This window comes from Hemicordylus capensis, chromosome 4 (assembly GCF_027244095.1).
Source record: "Hemicordylus capensis ecotype Gifberg chromosome 4, rHemCap1.1.pri, whole genome shotgun sequence".
NCBI lineage: Eukaryota > Metazoa > Chordata > Lepidosauria > Squamata > Cordylidae > Hemicordylus > Hemicordylus capensis.
Window position 1 is genome coordinate 217,027,525 of NC_069660.1, and position 20,892 is coordinate 217,048,416.

General features: G+C 42.7%; 1 protein-coding gene across 5 annotated transcripts in view; it reads left to right on the top strand.

The window, feature by feature from the left end:
* Positions 1–20,892, top strand: part of RNF144B (ring finger protein 144B) — a 94,494-nt gene that overhangs the window by 32,356 nt on the left and 41,246 nt on the right. For 3 of the 5 annotated variants that reach the window (XM_053250323.1, XM_053250322.1, XM_053250319.1), the window contains 2 exons: positions 7,496–7,559; positions 13,200–13,390. In XM_053250323.1, coding sequence (XP_053106298.1) covers positions 13,259–13,390 — 132 coding nt within the window. In that variant the 5' untranslated portion in view covers positions 7,496–7,559; positions 13,200–13,258. Of the gene's footprint in view, positions 1–3,770; positions 3,889–7,495; positions 7,560–13,199; positions 13,391–20,892 lie in introns of all 5 variants that reach the window. The other 2 variants (XM_053250320.1, XM_053250324.1) reach the window with 2 other exon arrangements.

Here is a 20,892-nt window from a genome sequence, read left to right on the forward strand (position 1 = left end):
CTTTGGCTTTTGTTTTTAATGTCATGGGGCTGTATCACAACTGTCAATAAGTAATTTTGGTAAGAACCCACTGACTAACAAATATTCATTCAGTTTGCCAAGTAGGAGGTGAGCCTTTCTTTATAAATTTTAAACTTGTGGCTGTGGTCTGCCTTGGAATGAAAATAACTGTCTCTTTTGTTCCATCTTGTTCAAAACATTGGAAAATGTTATGAGCTCTGATACCCAACGGAAGGATTTCTTCAGTCTCATTTGAAAGTGATAGAGAAACAATACTGTTAGGGAAGTGGAAATTAAGAAATACAGGAACGAGCATTGTTGTGGAGCTCATGCTACTCTCATTGAAAGAAAAATCAAATTTACTTTTACATCAATAGCAACTGGGAGGGTTGTGTCTTAGTCTGTGTACTGATATCTCTGCTCTCTATTAGATACCCTAAAGCCATTAGCATCAGTTACTGTAAGAAACTATCTTCCATACTAAGCAACAGTGGCAGCCTTAGATGTGGTGTTTACCTATGTCTTGTTAGTGCTGAGAAACTGAGGGCTAAACTACTTGTTAGGAACATAGGGAGCTGCATTATACTGAGTCGTCAGACCATTGATCCGTCTAGCTCAGTATTGTTTGCTTGTTTGTTTGTTACATTTATAGACCGCCTCATCCAAAGGCTCTGGGCGGAGCCTTTCCACATTTATCCTTCCACATAATGGCAGTGGCTTCTCCAAGGTTGCTGGCAGGAGTCTCTCTCAGCCCTTTCTTGGAGATGCCAGGGAGGGAACTTCGAACCTTCTGCATGCAAAAGGGTATGTTCAGGCAAGCATGCAGACACACTTCCCAGAGCAGCCCCACCCCATAAAGGGACTATCTTACAGTACTCACACATGTAGTCTCCCATTCAAATGCAAACCAGGGTGATCGCTGCTTAGCAAAGGGGACAATTCATGCTTGCTACCACAAGCCCAGCTCTCCTGTGCATCCTAGAGATTAAATGCATTTTTAGAGCCGATATGCTATGATTCCTTTTCTAAATAGGAACAACGGCGGAGGGGCATGTTTTAGTCCAGCCTGGGACATCACTGTGAGGGGGGAGGTCCTTTGTTCATGCAACAGTCCCAGTTTGGACTGGGACCCACCTTCCCCAGCTGTTGTTGCTCCTGTCCTGAAAGCTCCCACTGGTGCCAATGGAAGCTTCTTCCCAGAGCAAATGACCGCTGTCAAGGGGCCCAGATAGAATTGTGGCAAGGGCAAAGGGTTAAAACCTTCATGCTGCAGTCCCAGTCCAGACTGGACTCTCATGGCTCCTAGTTAGGAAAAAAGCCTCAGTCACATCAGCTCGAATGATATGCAATTTGGACCTAAAAACACCAATGCCCAGCCTGTCTTGTGCTGTGTTGGCCTGTAGATTTATTAATTGATAATTGACATTCTTAGAAGGCTGTCATGTGTAGCTCTCTTTGGTCCAGAACAAGAGATCTGTATTTTGATTCAGTTTAGGTTCACCAGGAGCTTCCCCAGACAGCAGGCTTTACCGCAGGTTTTCTGCAAGGTTTTAAAGCAAGTTCGAAGTTGCCCAAAGAAAGTGGATTATTTTTACCCCAGATATACAGTAAATTGGGCTGCACTGTGACGCGCAATGAAAAACCTGAATTGTATGTGAAGTGCTCCCTGATCGCTCGCAGGGATTTGGGGATAAACTTGGCCGTTATGTGAATGCACACCCTCCATTCTGGAGGCTAACTAAAAGCCGGATGTGAAGCACATCCATGTATTATGGACTAGTTGAGATGGCATGAGATGAAACTTGTCAGCCACTAGCTAGTCAATAATATTGATTACAGACTAGATTTTTGGAACAGGTTTAACTCTGGCCATTGTTATAGTACACTTCTATGCACCTTTCCTCCATTCCCTACATTGCATCATCACTTTCATTTGTGTATTTGAACTGTCGTCTGGTGTGTGACATAACACGGCCTAGATGCTGTTGTGCCGCAACATCTCTACCTGCCCTTAGTTTGTGGGGGGAAGTGGGAGTTCTTGAAAGGCACTCGCACCTCCCTTTCATTGCAGCTAGAAACAAAGTGTGACTGATACAAGATATGGTTGCTAAGTATAGCACTAAGGTGAGGGTGGAATGGGGGTAGATGCCCTGCTGAAATTTGTATGGGCCCATAAAATGGTTTTATCCACTAGTTTGTCAGTTCAAATGCTTGAAATGACATAGTGCCCCTATAGTCCATACAAACGTATCATTAGCATTTTAAAGATCTTCTGAAGTCCTATTAGAAAATGGGCTCAGGATCAAAATCAGGGTAGGCGTAGCATCCAACCAAGCTTCAAGCCCCGTGAGCACTCATGTGAAATGGTCCCTTGTCAACAAACTCTGAGGTAGGAGGAGGGAGAGGTGGTGATCTGCTAGCCTGATCTGGGTAGGATGGTGCAGGGCATGCTTTTCCTTAGCCCTTATTATAGTGCTGGGTACATAAGGTGGGTTGGCTGCTGCCATCTTACCCAGATTTGGGGCCAGCAGATAATCACTTCCGCCTCCTCCTACCTTGATGTTTGCCAACTCACGGCAGTGTGTCCAAGTTTGATTGGACACTCCTCCTACCCTGATTTTGATTCTGAGAACCAGTCCAATATAAAGTATAATGTCTTTAGGACAGATCTGTGTGTAATGTAGACCTTTATAGCACAACAATTAAAGGGAAAAATTGTAATGTATCATAGTTCTCACACACTCCATTCTTTTTGAAGTCACTTACATTCTAGTGGTTGCCAGCAATGTAAAGATACTTTGAATCCAGACTAAGGAAGTGCTTTGTGTAGTAAATCCTGTGTGCGCATTACAAAGTGCAATTTTAATCAATCTCCCTTTCCCTCTGAACCCAGCTGTGCCTCTTGAAAATATGTCCTGAAGGGATACATGACCCTTAGGGACACATTTTCAGGAGTTACAGTTGGCTTCAGAGGGAAGGTGAGATCACCTAAAATCACTCCTCCTCAGTGCTTACTTAATCTGGATGTTAGCCATTTTGCACATGTGGTGCTTTTAAATAGATGAAGCATTTGTTTATCTCACCCTGCCACAACATGTTCTTTGGGCAGATTAATCTTTAGAAGTATCTTCTTAAAATGTATACAAGACAATCATGAAAGATTAGAAAGCTGCTTGAGCTTTAGTACTGTAGATAAACAAGAGAACTCTCTGAAGTGAACAAAATGAAGGTATTTAAGTTTGCGTGTGTGTTTGTGTATGCTCTCTAAAGGTTCTTAGACTAATGGATTTTAAAGCATAAGTAAATGTAAGTCTTGTAGTTTAACTCTGTTTATCTCTAAATGTAAGTTGGAAATTGGTTTTCTCTTACAGGGTCATAGGAACTTAGGAAGCTGCCATATACTGAGTCAGACTATTGGTACATCTAGCTCAGTATTGTCTACACAGACTGGCAGCAGCTTCTCCAAGGTTGCAGGCAGGAGTCTCTCTCAGCCCTATCTTGGAGATGCCAGGGAGGGAACTTGGAACCTTCTGCTTTTCCCAGAGCAGCGGCTTCATCCCCTAAGGGGAATATCTTACAGTGTTCACACATCAAGTCTCCCATTCATATGCAACCAGGGTGGACCCTGCTTAGCTATGGGGACAAGTCATGCTTGCTACCACAAGACCAGCTCTCCTCTCCAGTTTAACAAAACAGTAGTGGTATTTAAAGTCCCATTCAGACAATGCTCTGAAGGTAGCTCATGCCATTCTTTCTCTGATTATAAGCAGGTTTGGGCTAGCCAGCCCTGGATCAGAGACTATTGAAGAATGTGCTTGGAGGGAGAATGAGATACACATGTGATAAAGAATTACAATGTGGAAACCTAGTCTAATACCTTTCTACAAGGTAGGAAATATCTTGTAGTCAATCTAAAAACATATGATTAGACCACAAATTAATAGCCACTAATTAATACAGCAAATTTAATCCTGGATGTAAATTCCATTTGACAGTATCCAGACTAGTGCGCTGGCATAATGTGAGAGTATGCAAGGCTCTTAGCATTTTGCAGCGCTCCACAATATTGCACAGCTGCTTGCAGAAGACCTTTGGAACAGATGCAACATTGTGCACGAGGCAGTACAGCTCGTTTGTGCAACTGCTAGTTTCCCATGTTGCACGAGAAAAACACACATCTGCTTATGCAAGAACTAGTCTGAAACAGACGTTTCTTTCTTGCATAAATTCCTTGCACTCCATCCTTAAGCTCGTGCAATGGCATTACACTAGCACTACGCTAGTCTGGATGCTGTCCACCACTGTATCTGGAAGCATAAATAAGGAAGTATTTGTTGGAGAAGATCATTTGGGATGAGGCATGTTTGGGCTGGGTCTCTTTAAAGTGCAAGGAAGGCTATGGATTTGCATACCGAAAGCACAACAACTTTGCATACCGAAGCACAACAACTTTGTGCTGATTAAAGTACACTGAAACCTAACCTTGAATTTTTAGGACTTTAATCTTCAAGGGTCCTTAAACAATGAGGTGATTCTCATGACTGCCAAGAGTGGGCGGGGACATTGCAAGGGGAAGGCTGCTTTCAACCCACCTCCCCCCCCCGCCCGATGACCAAGCTGTCTGTCTTCTGTATACCCACATGTTCGGCGCTCCAGAAGGAGCATGGAGGGATCTCCAGCCGGAACTAGTTGTTCCGGCCATCTGGCGGTGTAGTGGTGAGCCAGCGTGGTATAGTGGTTAGAGTGCTGGACTAGGACCGGGGAGACCCGAGTTCAAATCCCCATTCAGCCATAATACTAGCTGGGTGACTCTGGGTCTGTCACTTCTCTGTCAGCCTAGCCTACTTCACAGGGTTGTTGTGAAAGAGAAACTCAAGTATGTAGTACACCGCTCTGGGCTCCTTGGAGGAAGAGCAGGATATAAATGATTATGTCCACAGTGCATTTGGATATTCCCCCATCAGATGGGTGCTCTAGGCATCCGTCTCTGTGTTTTCTTGGACTGCATGCAGCTCGAGGAGACACAATACCTGGTAGCCGGGTTAAGGGCGCACTTGTGCCCTTAACAATACCTGGTAGCCAGGTTGTTTAATTGGGCTAGGCTGTGCAGAGGCGTCGGGATCTGCAGGGATCCTGGCGCTCCACACGGCCAGACTAATCTGGGCTGGACTGCTCCAGGCTGGGTTAGGCTGGTTGTGAGAACAGCCTCTATGTATTGTAGTGAACAGTATACAACAATCAAGCAAACGGAACCTCTTTCAAGTCATAATAGAGAAACAAGGCTTTGGACCTTATAAAAAGGAACATTTGGGACTGCGTAGTGATATGTGATTGCAGTTTATGTGCATAGTGCACACCACTACAATGCACTCACGGATGTTTTGTGTGTGCACACACGTTTCGTTGCTTTGTGTCATATCCCATGACATTTTGAAGTCTATGTGAAGTGCAGAGTGGGGGTGGGGCAGAATCCTCAGAACTGGACAGCACAAATGCCAAAGGGTTTATGTTCAAGCTCTACCCAAGCGGCACCATGAACTCCAACAAAACTTCATTTGGAGAGAGCTCAAGACCAAGAGCGGAGGTGCAGTGCGGGGAGCAGATGCAGATGTATAAACACAATAGGAGGCCTGCAGGCTTCAACTCACAACCCTCTTTAGCATACCAACTGACATCAAATCATGGAACAACTAGGAAGTTGACTATCACATATTCCACACACACAAGATGAAAGTACCTTAAGCATCTGGAGAGTTTTGTTCTCTGCTGATGTAACATTTCTCTTCCTGCTTCTGATACGCCACAAGCACCTTGACTGGCAAAGTCGGGCAACTATGACAGACACTAAAAGCTTTTTGTTCTGAAGGCAAAATGACCTTCTTTTGTCTGGAAAGGTGCAGAAAATGGCCTTTGCTATGACAATAGGACCTCTCTGGGAGTTCTGGGTGTGTCTACTAAGATTGTCTGACTGAGCTGCTTTGTTGATTGGTGAGTTGTAGGGAGAAAACAGAAGCACAATGTAGCTGAGCATTTTGCTGCCAGAAAAAGACTTGGTAATGCCAATGGTAGAGATTATCCCTGAAAAGGATTTAAATTGCACAAATATTATGTTGGAACAACACATGTATCATTGCACATTAAAAAACAACAACCCTGCAAAGCTCATCCACTTAGCTGGCAAGTTTTTGATGGCAAATACTGGTTCATAGCAATAAATCCTTGTTTGTTTGAAGTAGTTATTTCCAGTACTTGGAGGCAACTTGAAATGCTGTGTGTGTTATTCCTCCCCCCCCCCCAAGGTTCTATCTAAAGTCTCAGGGCCATTTTTCACATTTCTGTAAAGATGCAGTAGATAAGAACTGCTACTCTGAGGGAATGTTCTTGGTGGCATCATCATCATCATTTCTTGTATGCACAGTCAAACAGGAGTTATTGACTGGTTTGTTTATCCAGACATTGACTGGATAAGGACCGGGGAGACCCAAATTCAAATCCCCATTCAGCCATGAAACTAGCTGGGTGACTCTGGGCCAGTCACTTCTCTCTGAGCCTAACCTCAGAGAGAAGTTGTGAAACAGGGTTGTTGTGAAAGAGAAACTCAAGTATGTAGTACACAGCTCTGGGCTCCTTGGAGGAAGAGCAGGATATAAATGTAGTAGTAGTAATAATAATAATGACTTGATGTCTGGATAAAACAAACCAGTCAATAACACCTGTCTGACTGTGTAAACAAGAAATGATAATAACTGTAAGACAGTTGTATTATAGAGATTGGACCACAATCCAAAGAAATTATTCAGCTAGCTCTGTTAGCCCAAAGTGGGTGTGTTGCATGCGTTTTCTTGAACAGCAGTCTCTGAAACTGGGGTGGCAGCTGCTTGCAAAGAGCAGGGAACCCTGCTCCTGGGTATCCCAAAGGCCAATTATTTTCTGTGGCCTTTGGCATGATCTCTGCTTGATGGTGGCTTATTCATCTTCTATTAAATCTATTCTGTTTTTAGGATGCATTTATGTTTTGTTTCTTATATGATGCATTAAGATCACAAAAACAAAGCAACAGTTTTCTGTTGAGTGGAATAGACAGAAACACTGATAGTGCTACAGACAGTGTTTGTGCTGAGAGTCTACAAAATGAACTTGTGGCAACTCTGCTGTTAACTTCACCTTGAGGCTGACCCTATCTTCTTTTGAAAGTCTGTTTTACATTTATTAAAATCTGCTAGACATGCTACTGTGTCATATTTTCCCTGTTCTACTACACTTCAAGACCCTGAAGTCAAAGAAATAGGATTACCCCTTTACTGCAGCTAGCATACACTTTATTGCAAGCCAACAAGATACAGTTTCAAGAAAATCAAGAAATATGTTTAAAACTCACTTCCAAATCTTGAGCAGTGTTTTAAACATAAAACTGACTATGATGTCTGTTGTCATATACCTAGTACACAATATAAACATCTGGTTTTAAATATAACACTGCTTTGTTTCTTTTCAGTGAGGATTGGCTGTTGTGTTGACTGCTAAAGTCCTCAAAAGTGTGCGCCTGGACTTCCTAAAGGGTGAGCCAATGACTAGGAGGGATGTAACCTCTTGGTCTACTTCTTGATCATTTTTCTACTAGAAGAATTATATTTGTGCTAGCTGTAAGCAGTAGTAAAAATTAAAGGCGGACATGACAATACAGAACCTTAAGATAACATACAGTACCAAGCTGCAATTGGTAGAAATATTACCCACAAATGTTATTTAATATAAGTTGCATTGGGAATTCCATTATAAGGGTATTTTTTTAAATGGACTTCTTTGGGGGTTTTATGATAATTTATTATTATTATTGTTTACACAGTCAGACAGGTGTTATTGACTGGTTTGTTTTATCCAGACATCGAGTCCTTCCCAAGGACCTGGGATGCCAGAATTTTATTGTCAATTGTTATAGATATGTTGCAGAATATAGGCTGTTCCCAGTAAAGCTGCTTTTTTGTAATTGGCTGATGGTGATTTCTGTGGCCCCTATGGTGTTGAGGTGCTCTTCAAGGTCTTTTGGAAATGCACCCAGGGCGCCAGTTACCACTGGGATTATTTTGGTCTTTTTCTGCCACAGCCTTTCAGTTTCAATTTGTAGATCTTTGTATTTGGTGATTTTTTTTCTATTTCTTTTTCTTCTATTCTGCTATCCCCTGGTATTGCTATGTCAATTATTTTGACTTGTTTTTCTTTCTTCTCGACTACAGTTGTATCTGGTGTATTGTGTGGCAGATGTTTGTCTGTTTGTAGTCGGAAGTCCCATAATATTTTTACATCTTCATTTTCTTCAACTTTTTCAATTTTATGGTCCCACCAATTTTTGGCTACATGTAGCTTGTATTTTTTGCAGATGTTCCAGTGTGTCATCCCTGCTACTTTGTCATGCCTTTGTTTGTAGTCAGTCTGTGTGATCTTTTTACAACAGCTGATTATTATTATTATTATTATTACATTTATATCCCACTCTTCCTCCAAGGAGCCCAGAGTGGTGTGCATGGTTATGTTTATCCTCACAACAACCCTGTAAGATAAGTTAGGCTGAGAGATACGTGACTGGCCCAGAGTGACCCAGTGAGTTTCATGGCTGAATGGGGATTTGAATTTGGGTCCTCCTGGTCCTAGTCCAACACTCTAACCACTATGCCACAGTGATAATCATTGTTTTAAATGTCCTGGATGTTTTGGTAGACTTCAATGTACTGCAATTTTTGCAGCTGTTTTTATGTATTTCTGTCTGTTTTTTAGATGCCTTTCTCCATGCCCTTGCCACCACCCCAGAGTGCGTGCTTCATTCTGTTTGTTGTTTTTCCATAGCCAGGTCTGCAAGCTTCAGTTTTGACTATTGGGGGCCCCAGACCGATATGCTAACTTTTGTGGGTGTTTGGGGTGCCCTTAAACTGAAGCCAGGTGATTATATCTGAATGGTAGGAGTAGTTGTTGGGGCAGAGGAAGTTGTCTCCAGGGGCTTTAGCATTTTAATGGGTTATCTTCCCAGGCAGTCTGGGAATAGGATGAGTAGGAACATCCTAGGCCTGCGGGTCTCAAACTTGAGTCCCCAGATATTGTTGGACTACAGTTCCTATCATCCTCAGCAACAGTGGCCAAAGGCCATAATGGCCTCGGACCAACAACGTTGGGGAACCCAAGTTTGAGCAGATCTGCAACTTCCAGTGCTGGCTTTGTATGGAAGTTCCTGAGTTAGCCTTTTGGAGTCCTTTTCTAGCAATGTGTGGTCAAGTGGCATTGTATGAAGGTGGGGATTACTTACTCCTTCTTCCTTGCAAGTTCTGAGGGTACTTTTCATGAGAGAAGTGGCTGAGGGAGAAGAGCTGTGTTAGGGGAGGGAGACATCTTTCCCATGTATTTTATTTATTTATTTATTTATCAACTTTGTACACTGCCCCAAACTTTAGTCTCTGGGTGGTTAACAATAGCATAAAACCAGTTAAAAACATATACAAAAAACTTAAAAACAATTTAACAATTTAAAAATAAACCAGAGATTAAAACCCAATTTTTCCCCCCCAGAAGCTGAGAAAGCTTGGGCGAAAAGATGGGTTTTAAGGTGCTTTTTAAAAAAATTGCCAGGGATGGAGAGGATCGTATCTCAGCAGGAAGCGCATTCCACAATCTTGGGGCAGTGATCAAGAAGGCCCATCTCTGTGTAGCTACCAAACAAGTTTGCGGTAACTGGAGATGGACCTCCTCAGATGACCTCAATGGGCGGTGGGGCTCATAGTGAAGAAGATGCTCTCTTAGATACCTGGGGCCTAAGCCGTTTAGGGCTTTATAAGTTATAACTAGCACTTTGTATTTTGTCCGGAAACCTGTTGGCAGCCAGTGTAGCTCCATCAGTAAAGGAGTAACATGGTCTCTCCAAGATGACCCAGAGACCAACCTGGTTGCCCCGTTCTGAACCAACTGATGTTTCCGGACTATGTAAAAAGGCAGCCCCACGTAGAGCGCATTACAGAAGTCAGGCAGACTTCTGTAGGCAGTCTAGGCAGACTACTAGAACTGTATGCCCATAGGTTTCTGGATCTGCTTCAGACCAAACTGGATGTGGCAGCTGCTGCCACATCTGTTCATTCATAATGGTTTTCCATTCACATATCAAGTGGGGTGGGGAATAACAATGTCAAAAAAGCTAGAAGGAGGGAAGCTAAACCTTGCCTGCCTTGCCTTATGCCCCTGTGATCTGTTGCCCTAGACATGTTTCTTCCAGCCTGGGTCACTTCTGCTCTCTGAGCTGAGTTAGGGGGGAGGAAAAGGTCTTTTATCAATAGACTGCACAAAGGTAAGGTGGAGTGGGAAGGATTCAGTACCCTTTCACTGCATACCCCTTTTGACTAAATTAGGCCATCACTGCTTCCTACCTTACACAAGAGTGGGTGTAGATGTATGAACAACAAACATGGTTCCTGCTGTCATGTCTAGTCCCCCCCCCCCCCCGCCCTGCTACGTCCCACTAAGCTCAGTGAGGCTTACTCCCACATATGTGTGCACAGGATTTAAATTTGGTTCTGTAGAGCAGATGTGTGGAAGTAGAAATGCTTCATTGTGATATTTAAAAGAAATCCCTGTCAGTTTGCTCCCGGATATAAACCTTGTAGAAAAGCTGGAGGGGGGGGGGGAATTGCTTCCAAGTGGTAAAACATTAAGTCTTACCTCCTATACTCCCATATCCTTCTGTCAGACCCAGATGCATAACTACATGTATGCACAAATACTGTGGCACTTCTTAGCATATGGTCTCAGCAGAACCTTGTAACAGCACAGCTGCAAGGACATATGTATTTCTATTCTGGAGTTATCAGATTGAAGAGAAAGTGCAGATGTGAGTAAAGATAGCCCTTGATGAGTCATTGCACTTTTGATGATTAACTGATAATGATTGTTGAAGCAATTATAGAAAAGTGGCATATGGATTCTGTTCTGGAGCAAAAGCTATTGTTCCCAAAGTTTCTGGTAATGGCTGCACTTCCAGTTCTACCATAAGGAGTGATTTATTGCTAATACAAGGGTTGCTTTTGAGTATTCAGAGGCAGACGGTTACTTTCCCAGAAACAAACTTCTCAACTCAATAACCTTTTTGTGTAATTCATTTAAAAGCATACATCATTGCCAGTTGAACAGCATGCCTCTTATCATATATGCTTATATGCAGCTGAAGTATACCAGACAAAAATGAATTAGTACCTGCTTCTCCACCTAGTGATGAAGAACCATTTTAATCACATATTTTGCCTACATGAAAACAACCTGCTGTTTGTAGAAAACATATACCTACCAACAGTTGTGATGTGTAGTGTGAACTAGCCTTGAGTTCAGAAGCAAATTGTGTTCGTTTTCCAACCATCTTCCTGTAGGAAATATATAAAGCATTTCTGAGATAGCAGGTTAAGCTACTGATGTTAGAGAAAGGGCCACTTTGAACTATGTGTGTGCATGGACCACGATGGTGTTCCCTCTAACATCTAACATGGATTCTCAGATGTTGTTGACTACAACTCCCATAATCCCCAAGGCTATTGCAACTGGGGATGCTGGGAGTTGTAGTCAAAAGCATCTGGGAATCTCTGTTAGAGGGAACACTGGACTGCCGACTGAGGTTTGGTCCGAATTTGGACTGGTCTGCGATCCAGTTAATCAGTTCTGTCTGGTTCGGCTGAACTGCGAACTGGTCTGGGGGTTCGAGGCAGCACCCAGGTAGGGGGTGGGGAGCAGCACCTTTAAAAGTAAAGACACAGGTCCTTACCAGTGTGACTATTGCTCCTGGCAGCTTCCTGCTGCTGCGGTGCTCCCTGCAGCAGCCCATGCATAGCAGCAGTGGTGCTCTGACACTTACTGGGCCTCGGCACATGCATGGAGACCATTTGTGTGATCAGTTTCCCCTCCAGAATTAGGGAAAGGCACCCTGGTGCACTGTGAGGGAGTGGAGGAAGTATGTGCATGCTAATGCTGTACACATATCCTTATAATGTGTCCTAGGGCCGGCAAAGTATCATCTGAACTGACCTCAAACAGACTTACATTAGTGTGTTCTGAATGAGAGACAATATATATGGATCTGCTCTTTGGTAGTACTCTCTAGATTCCCATTCAGTTATGATCCAGATGAGCCCTATTTTTTCCAGACATAGAAGCACATGAAGTTATTGTCCCTGAATTCTTAGTATGTGGGTCTAACTTACTGGTAGTTCTCTAGACTCCTGAATTCCAAAATGGTCTTGGTAGATCTTCTGGCAAGTCTGACTTGGGTACACTGATTCCCATTAGGTAATATTTGCAGGCATAGGAATCATCCCTGTTGCCTAAAATATACCAGACAGCTGAGTTAGCCCTTTCCTGAGCTTCCAGCCTTAGAGGCCCCTGAATTATGGTCTCCAATTCTCTTCTGCTAGAGCTTTTTCTAGCAATACAAGCAGATTTTAGTGAGCTACTAGAAGCTATGTGGAATCCAAGGGAAAGAGCTTTTGTATACAAGGACAAGGCAGTGGAGTGGATCAAGGAATATTAATGAAATAGATATGCACAGAGAGGTAAATGCAGACTGCTTTTCAGTGCTCTCTGGCTGTTTGTTAGCCCTGCCTCTACTCCAGAACTGGAATACAAGTAACTAAAGCCCCATTCAAAAGCTGGCCTGGATCAAGGAATGGATTAAGCAAAAACACCACGGGCTATTACAAGTCTTTCTCAAGCGGATTGAAGCAGCAAAATTTGAGAGGATTAGCTATAGGCATAGCATTTCTGACACCACTCTGACTCAGATACAGGTCATACCTGTACCAAGCAACTTACTGCAGCCTATTGTGATCACTCCTATGATCAGGGTCCAAGATCTTGACAACAAACATGCACCTTAGTAACCCTTCAACAGCCTTGCTGCTGCTTCTGTTGTAGGAATAAAGAACCTATTCCTACGGTTAGGATAGCTCTTCCTAAAATTTAGTTTAAAGTAAAGCTGCCTTCCTGTAGCGTAAACCCCATTGTTTGTTGTCCTATGGTCAATGGATAAGAAAATGGGGTTGGTTAACAGGTATCTTTAATAACTAATAATTTAGTCAATAGTTCTTCCATATCTCCCCCCACCCCCCACCCCGGTAAGTAAGATATACTTTATTCTCAACATTATTCTTGATAGCTTACACTCTTATTTGCACCTTTTGTAGATTGGTGGGTTTTGTTGAGTTTATTGCATCGTTTTGCTGGAAAGATCTGCTATTACACTATGACAACTGGAATATCAGAAGCTGGAGAATTATCCTTGGAGCCTTTGGTGACTTGCAAACTGTGCCTATGTGACTACTCATTGGATAAGATGACCACTCTCCAAGATTGCAGCTGCATGTTTTGTACATCGGTAAGTGTTGACAGCGCTTTAACTAATGTTGAAAGAAGAGACTAGGCTGAAATCATGAAATAATTTCATAGCAATTCTCAATAGATTATTTGACTAACTGAGTATATATAGAATGAAGCCATTTGTGATGTCTAAAGCATTACTTTTCTTGTTCATGTGACAAAATCTAAGAATGGTCATGTCTCAAAGAACCAACAAAAGCTAAAAAGGGTCCATTTCAGAACATGTCTTCCCCTCACGATAAATACTGTATGCACTTGTGTAGTGACCGTCTCCCCACCCTCTAAAGAGTTAACAAGAAGTGAACCCTTGCCTTGACTGACAGGCTGGTGAACTCCAGGGCTCAATCAATTGGTCCACTGCGTGGGTGGGACATGAGAGCTGCAGGGGGAATTCTGGGAAGGAAGTCTGTGCTGGGAGCATGGAGGAGGATATACGGTGAGAGATTTTTGCTGCAGCAGGATGACTATAGATCCTTGTAAGACAGGATTGCAAGAGGCTTGATTCTCATCAGAGTTTGGTGAGTTCAAGGGATGGAAGCCAGGGTTTTTGGCTTCGGGAATTTAGTCTAGGAAAAGCGTGTTTAGTCAACTTTGCGTCAGGAATGTATATTTCTTAGTGTATGTGATTTGCATTTTCCTAAATGTCTGTTCTTTGCAACTGAGTAACTAAGATTTTGAAGTGTGCTGCTCCAAAGTTTTCAGAGCATTTTTCAAGTATTCCTATAACCAATTAAGTATTTTTAAGTGTATCTAAAAAGCTAAAAAACCTCAGACGGAACCAGTCTGTAGTAACTGAATAAAAGTTTTTTCTCTGTTCTTTTTACTATCCTCAGAGGGTTGGTTATTAACCCATCAGGAGGAGGGGGATTTTCTCTGGTGCAAATGCATCTCAAAAAGGGCTTGACCAAATTAACAATTAACTCCATGGGCAGGCAGATGCCTGGGAGAACAATTGATTTTATTCTTGCCTATTAGCAAGGGGAAGCTTTTTTTTTTTTTTTTTTTTTTTTGGTATTTGCCCAATGCCCAGTTACAGAGAGACTCTGGACTAAAGCACTCTAGTCCAACCATTGGATTCTCTGAAAGCCTTAAAGTGCTTGGTGGCAGCAGTAACCTAAGAGAACTTCTGAATTCCAGAATCTTTTCCTTAGCATTCTGGGTTTTGAAAGTTAAGGAATTTCAAATCATTTGTAAGCAGTTTCTCTGAGCACACTGCGGAAATGACTCATCGCAGATAGGAGTAATTTCTGAGCTAGTTGACTGAGAAAGCTGCTAAGAGCTGGTTAAATCCAGTTCAGACAGTTTATTCATTGACTGACCAGAGTCAGGAAAGGAAATTTCCACATACCAATTCACCACAACTTGATACTCCTCTGAATTTATGAAGTTGCTTTATACTAAGGCAGATCATTGGCCTAAATAGAAGAGTACTGTCTACATTTTCTTATTGGCAGCACCTCTCCAGCAAGTCAGGCAGAAGATTTTCTTAGCCTGTTGTTGCAATTTTTTTCAATTGCAGGTACCAGGGATTGTGCCTAGGACTTCTGCATGCAAAGCATATGCTCAGCTGTTGAGCTATGGATCCTCTCCAGAGGTCTTAGATATTTTGTTAAGGAAGTGCTTCTTGTAGTAACATAACTATTAAAGAGTTAAACATCAGAACCTTCTATTATGGATTGGCCCTTGGAATTCCTTTTCCTGTTCCTTTAATTTCTAGTTAGTGTGCATTCTACCCAGCAATAAAGAAACGTGTTTGACTGCAGTAAAAGTTATGTAAGAGTTTCTTTCTCTTGGTACACTGGGTCTCATACAAAACTTCTGTTGTAGTGGTGATGCACTGTCAGCACTCAGAGCTGAAAATGGTTTCCATCAGCTAGTGCATTCATTGTAATAATAGATGCACGTGGAATGTATTTGCACAAATATAATAATCTCCTGTTAGGAGACAGGGCTCCTCTGACCTCATTCATGACAAATGATGCATTAGTCCTCATTCTATTATAGACCTATATCTTGTTTAAGTATAGGAATGATCATAATGATGCAGGGAGTTGTGTATTGTGCATACTGCTTGGGGCACTTAAGCAGAAAGACAGTGTATATGTCTATATCTATATCTACATATACATATTTTAAAGTGACAAATGCCGAGAAATTTGTTATACCATGTCATAAAACTCTTTTTGAAAGGCTTTTTATTCCCTTTCTTCAATGCTACATGGAATCTTCTCTTTCCTGCCTCCCTTTCTTTTTTAAAAGATGGGGACAGGTTATTCCCCTTCGTCCCTTATATGGGGATGGGATATCTTAGTGGTGGAGGAGGACTGGGGCTGGAGAGCTGGTCTTGTGGTAGCAAGCATGACTTGTCCCCATAGCTAAGCAGGGTCTGCCCTGGTTGCATCTGAATGGGAGACTTGAAGTGTGAGCACTACAAGATATTCCCCTCGGGATGAAGCCGCTCTGGGAAGAGCAGAAGGTTTCAAGTTCCCTCCCTGGCTTCTCCAAGATAGGGCTGAGAGAGATTCCTGCCTGCAACCTTGGAGAAGCTGCTGCCAGTCTGTGAAGACAATACTGAGCTAGATAGACCAATGGTCTGACTCAGTATATGGCAGTTTCCTATGTTCCTAAGAAGTTTCGCGTTAAGGGAAAAATCTAATGTTTTCAGTTTTGGAGAGCTTCAAGGACATAGTAAATATCTTGTCAAGTTCAAAAGAAGATCATCATGCAAGTTTAATGGGAGTAAATTATACTGTGAAGTCTTCATATCAGATGTGAGGATCCGGCCTAAATGAGAGCCTTGTTCTGATTACTGCAGTTTTCTATATTGCTGTTAGTTTGCCATTTAAGTAGAGAAGGCACTGTTGGTTTTACTGAGTAAATATCACAGCACAGTCTTTATATGGTGTGAATGGGAAATAGTCTAAGAATGGCTCATCAGCATCAGTGCAGTGATTTCCTATTTTTCTTGCACATTATACTGCTAATCTAGCATGGTGCAGTGCCAGAGAGTCCAATCTGTACAATATTAGTATGACTTTAGTTTTCTTGGCTATGGTAACATAAGAAGTCCAACTCTAGACCTGGGTTTACTCAGTCACAAGCTGGTTGTTCCAACAAAATGAGCTCGGAACACTTGAATTGTTCCGAGCACCATTTTGGACTCCAAAATGGCACTCTTGTGGCCTCTGTGCATGTGCGGCAGCCATTTGCGTGGTGGCACGGACCACGCAAATGGCTTCCACATGTGCACAGAGGCAAGAAGAGTGCCATTTTGGAGTCCAAAATGGCGATCGGAATGCTTGTAACATTCTGACAATGGGGAATGGGAGACAAAATGGTGATTGGAATGTTCGGACAACAGGGAATGCTTGGAACAGGGTTCCATTCTGAGCTTGGAACAGGCCCTTCATTCAAACTGTGTTCTGTTCTGAGCTCGAAACACTTGAAATGGCCTATTTCAAGTTGGAAGGTTCCAAGCTCGGAGCATTCTACACATCCCTAGTGGCTCTCTTTCTCTATTGAATAAGGAAGCAGAGAATATTTATCACCAACTTCAGCCACATCTCCCTTTGGTTCTTCGCACTGATATATTCATTATTATTCTCATCCTGATGCAAGGGTGTGTGGGGTTTACCTGTATACCATGGTAAATTCTAGTGTAAATTATTTGGCTGAATCTGGTTTGAAGAGGAATACCATCTGGTGTTTCTCTTCTTGCTTGAGCGCTTTTCAAGTTTAGGATTTTCCTCTCAGAAAGAAAGGAAACTGAGTCCTAAGCACAATTGAGTACAACCTTAAACCTTGCTGTTTGCTATATCTTATGTACAGCATAGTTCTCTTATCTACTTTTTTTTCCTGTATTGTGGGTATATTTTATTTCAGGGCAGCTCATTTACCACTTCCTCCTTGAGTTATGCTTTCTTTGACATACTTTGCAGAAGCAAAACTGCTGGCAGCAACAAGAGATCTGGGTTGTTGAAAGTCCCCTTGGTTGTCAGTTCCTTGAAATGTATGCAGTAGTAACAACAATGTGAAAAAAGGGTAGTTGGGATAAAATAATACTCTATTAGTAAGGAACAAGAATTCAAAAAGCCAATTAAGGTGCACTCAAGGACTTAGGTGTGCCAGGGGAAATTTTTACTTCTTTGCTTTGAACAGTGGATCTTTGTACCACACCACAAACTGCTTACGAAACTCCTCACCATTTCAAAAGCGGTCTAGATTATAGAGGCCTGTCGCTCAAGAAGCACAAGTCCAAATAATCCATGGGCATGTCATGTGAAACTACATGTGTACTTGGTGCACCAAATGCTTAAATCCCTTTGCTTAAAAAAATTAAATTAAAACAGAAATGCTGCTTCGTCCCCTTCCCCTACACAGATAACTTTGCTATAGTTTTTTATGAGGTATAGAAAACAGTTAAAATGCATTGCCTTCTGCAAGTTAACCCTGAGTGTGCCCAAAATGGTGTCTTGCTCCTTCAGTAGACATCTCTGGCCAGCCTACCTTTCTGAAATGGTCTGCATGCAATCTCTCAATAAGGTTCAATTTTCAGTCAGCACTGCGTTGTTACTAGGGGCAAGTTACTAGAGCCTGGGGCCTGTGTCTGCTGAGAGAGAGCTGAATGGAAATGTCCTAGCCCTTTGTCATTGCTTTTAGCAAAAGCTGTCCACATATCCAGTTGGTCTGCCACAAAGATGGTTCAAAACTTGTGGGTTTTATTAACTGGCAAGTAGTATTCTTGGCAGGGCTATGTTTCCAGGTTCTTTCTTCAGAAGAAAAAAACTGATGGTAAGACTGGCAGATTAATAGTTGGATGACAAATATAGGGCTGGTTCTAGACATTTGGGGGCCTATTGCAAAATTAGGTTTGAGGCCCCTTTGTACAGCTAATTTCCTTTGGACTAAAGAATGGGGAGGTTATCAGCACCTTGATCCCTCAGCTGCTTCTCTACCTCAGCTCAGTTGGCAACAATCTAGAACAAAAGAAAGAGAATTAACAGCCTTCAAGCAACCTCTCTCATTTTTATTTGCCTCATTTTCATTTCAGGGGTCATCCAATGAAGTTGATTGGTAGGAGATTTAGGATGGGGAAATGAAGGACTTCTTCGCAATGTTGGTCATTAATCTAAGGAATTCAGTGTACAGAACATACACTTTGCATTCAGAAGCTCCTAGGTTCAACTTCTAGCTGCAAGCTTTTTGGGTAGCAGAGCTGAGGGGGAACCGAGAACTGCTCCGAATCGGGATAGACAATACTGGGCTAGGTGGACCAAAGTCCTGACTGTGCAAGGCAGCTTCCTATGTCCAGGGGAAACTGATGGGATAGAGTCCTTGCTTTGCACATAGAAAATGCTGGGTCCTTCAGATCTCCATGGCCGGCATCATTCTCAGCTACCCCTGGCTCCTGGCTCTCTTCCTTTCTCGGTATTGGCAGAAGGCCAGCCTGTCTGAAATCTTGCCTTGCAAGAGTATGGCTTCTGATAGGGATGTACAGGGCCAGTTCTGTTTGAGCCCGGTTCTATTTGAACTAGGGTTGAGTTCGACCGGGTTGAACTCGAACCAGACTGGCACCCCCGTTTTGGTTTTAGAAAGGAACCAGTTCTGAACCAATTCGGTGGTTCGAGGGGTATGCTTGTAAAGGAAAATCCGATGAGAATTCTCCTTTACAAGCAAAGAGGAACCCTGCCTATAAAATACTCCTAATGGTGGCCAGGGGCGGTGGCAAGAGGGCACCTTACTGGTGCTGGCTCTTCTAAACTCTGGACCAGGTCTGGCACTCCCAGCAGCATGGTCCAGTTCTGGCCTCCATGCATGCCAAACCACCAGAATTGGTTCCATGCACACCCCTAGCTTTGGAGACTCTCTCTCCCCCACCTTCTGTTGCTGATCTTCTGCACAGACCTGAGCCCATAAAGAGCCCCCCCGCAAATGCTTTTGCTCCCTGCAGTTGCAGTAGGCTTAAACTGGCCCTGAACAAATGGGAACTACATAAAAATAAACTCCTACTGATGAGTGCCATAAATAAATGTTTGGAAGTAATTGTTCCAAATGAGAATTCTCTTACTACATAATGGCTATTAATGTGTAGTAAAATTCTCCTTATCTGATAGCATACTACAGAGAAAGTTCACCTTGGGAAGGTTGGGACAGCTGTATAGTCACTATCATCCTGCAAAGTGATGAGGAGAACTTGCTGTGCATCAGGTTCAGAATATGAGGTAAGATGGCTGGTGGTATCCACCAAAGCAAAGCAGTAATAAACACGTGAGAGGAAGAATATGAGGAACTGTCCTCCATCTGTCCCTCACCACCACAGTGCTAGTCTTCTACCTCAGTCCTTGCCACCTGCACAACTAAATAATTTCTGTTGCTCTTTCCAATATTAATGGGTATTTCCAGAATTTTTATTTGTGTCTTTTTGATGCGCATATGTTTGTCACTGAGGTCTTCAAATGACAGATCTGTTTTGACATGTCATAATCATCATTGAGGGTTAGACAGTCATAAAATTGATGCAACGTGACATGGTGAGATATATGTGGTATATGTGTGGTATATTCGGCCGTTATTTTCAGCAGCCCGTAACTCTGCAACTGAAAAATAGTTTTCCATTGCCTGCTGGTTAATGGAAATGCAATCATTTAGCCATCAAGGCTTATGTCTGTCTCCATTTATGGTTTGTAAAAGAAAAGAAATTAAATTAATTATTAATGGTGAAGTGTGCCGTCGAGTTGGTGTCGACTCCTGGCAATCACAGAGCCCTGTGGTTGTCTTTGGTAGAAGACAGGAGGGGTTTACCATTGCCATCTCCTGCGCAGTATGAGATGATGCCTCTCAGCAGCTTCCTATATCGCTTCTGCCCGATATAGGTGTTTCCTGTAGTCTGGGAAGCATTCCAGCGGGGATTCGAACCGGCAACTTCTGGCTTGCTAGTCAAGCCATTTCCCACTGCGTATATTTAAAGTTAGAAATTGCTGCTGTAAATATTATTCTTCTATTAAACTGGTATTTCATCAGACTGAGCACATTACACTTTATGTGTATGTACTTTCCATTGATAAGAAGAGTTTTATTATGATTCCATCTCCCCTTCCACCCACTGCAGGGCGTGGGAGAGCTATTAAGGTGGTCGACTCCAGTAGACTGAGATCCATTTGGTTTCCAGATGGCTCTTGAGAAGAGCCATCTGGAGACGAAGACTGGCCTTGGTCAACCTGTGTAATGGAAATATGACCTGGGAGGTTTATGTGGTTACTCTGAAATGGCCTCTCTGGCTGGTGGAACCTGGACTGGTCCTTGGTTTTCCAGAGAGTAGAGGACAGTTAAGCAACTCGGATGATGTCTAGAACAACACTGAATAAAGGGTTACCATGTGTCTTTGCTGACCTCAAGGTCAGTAGAGATAGGTACTGGATCTTTCAAAGGTTGGAAAGTGCACATCAAAACAGAGAAAGGAGGTAAGGGCTGACATCCAGAGCAAGGAAGCATTAGTGCAGT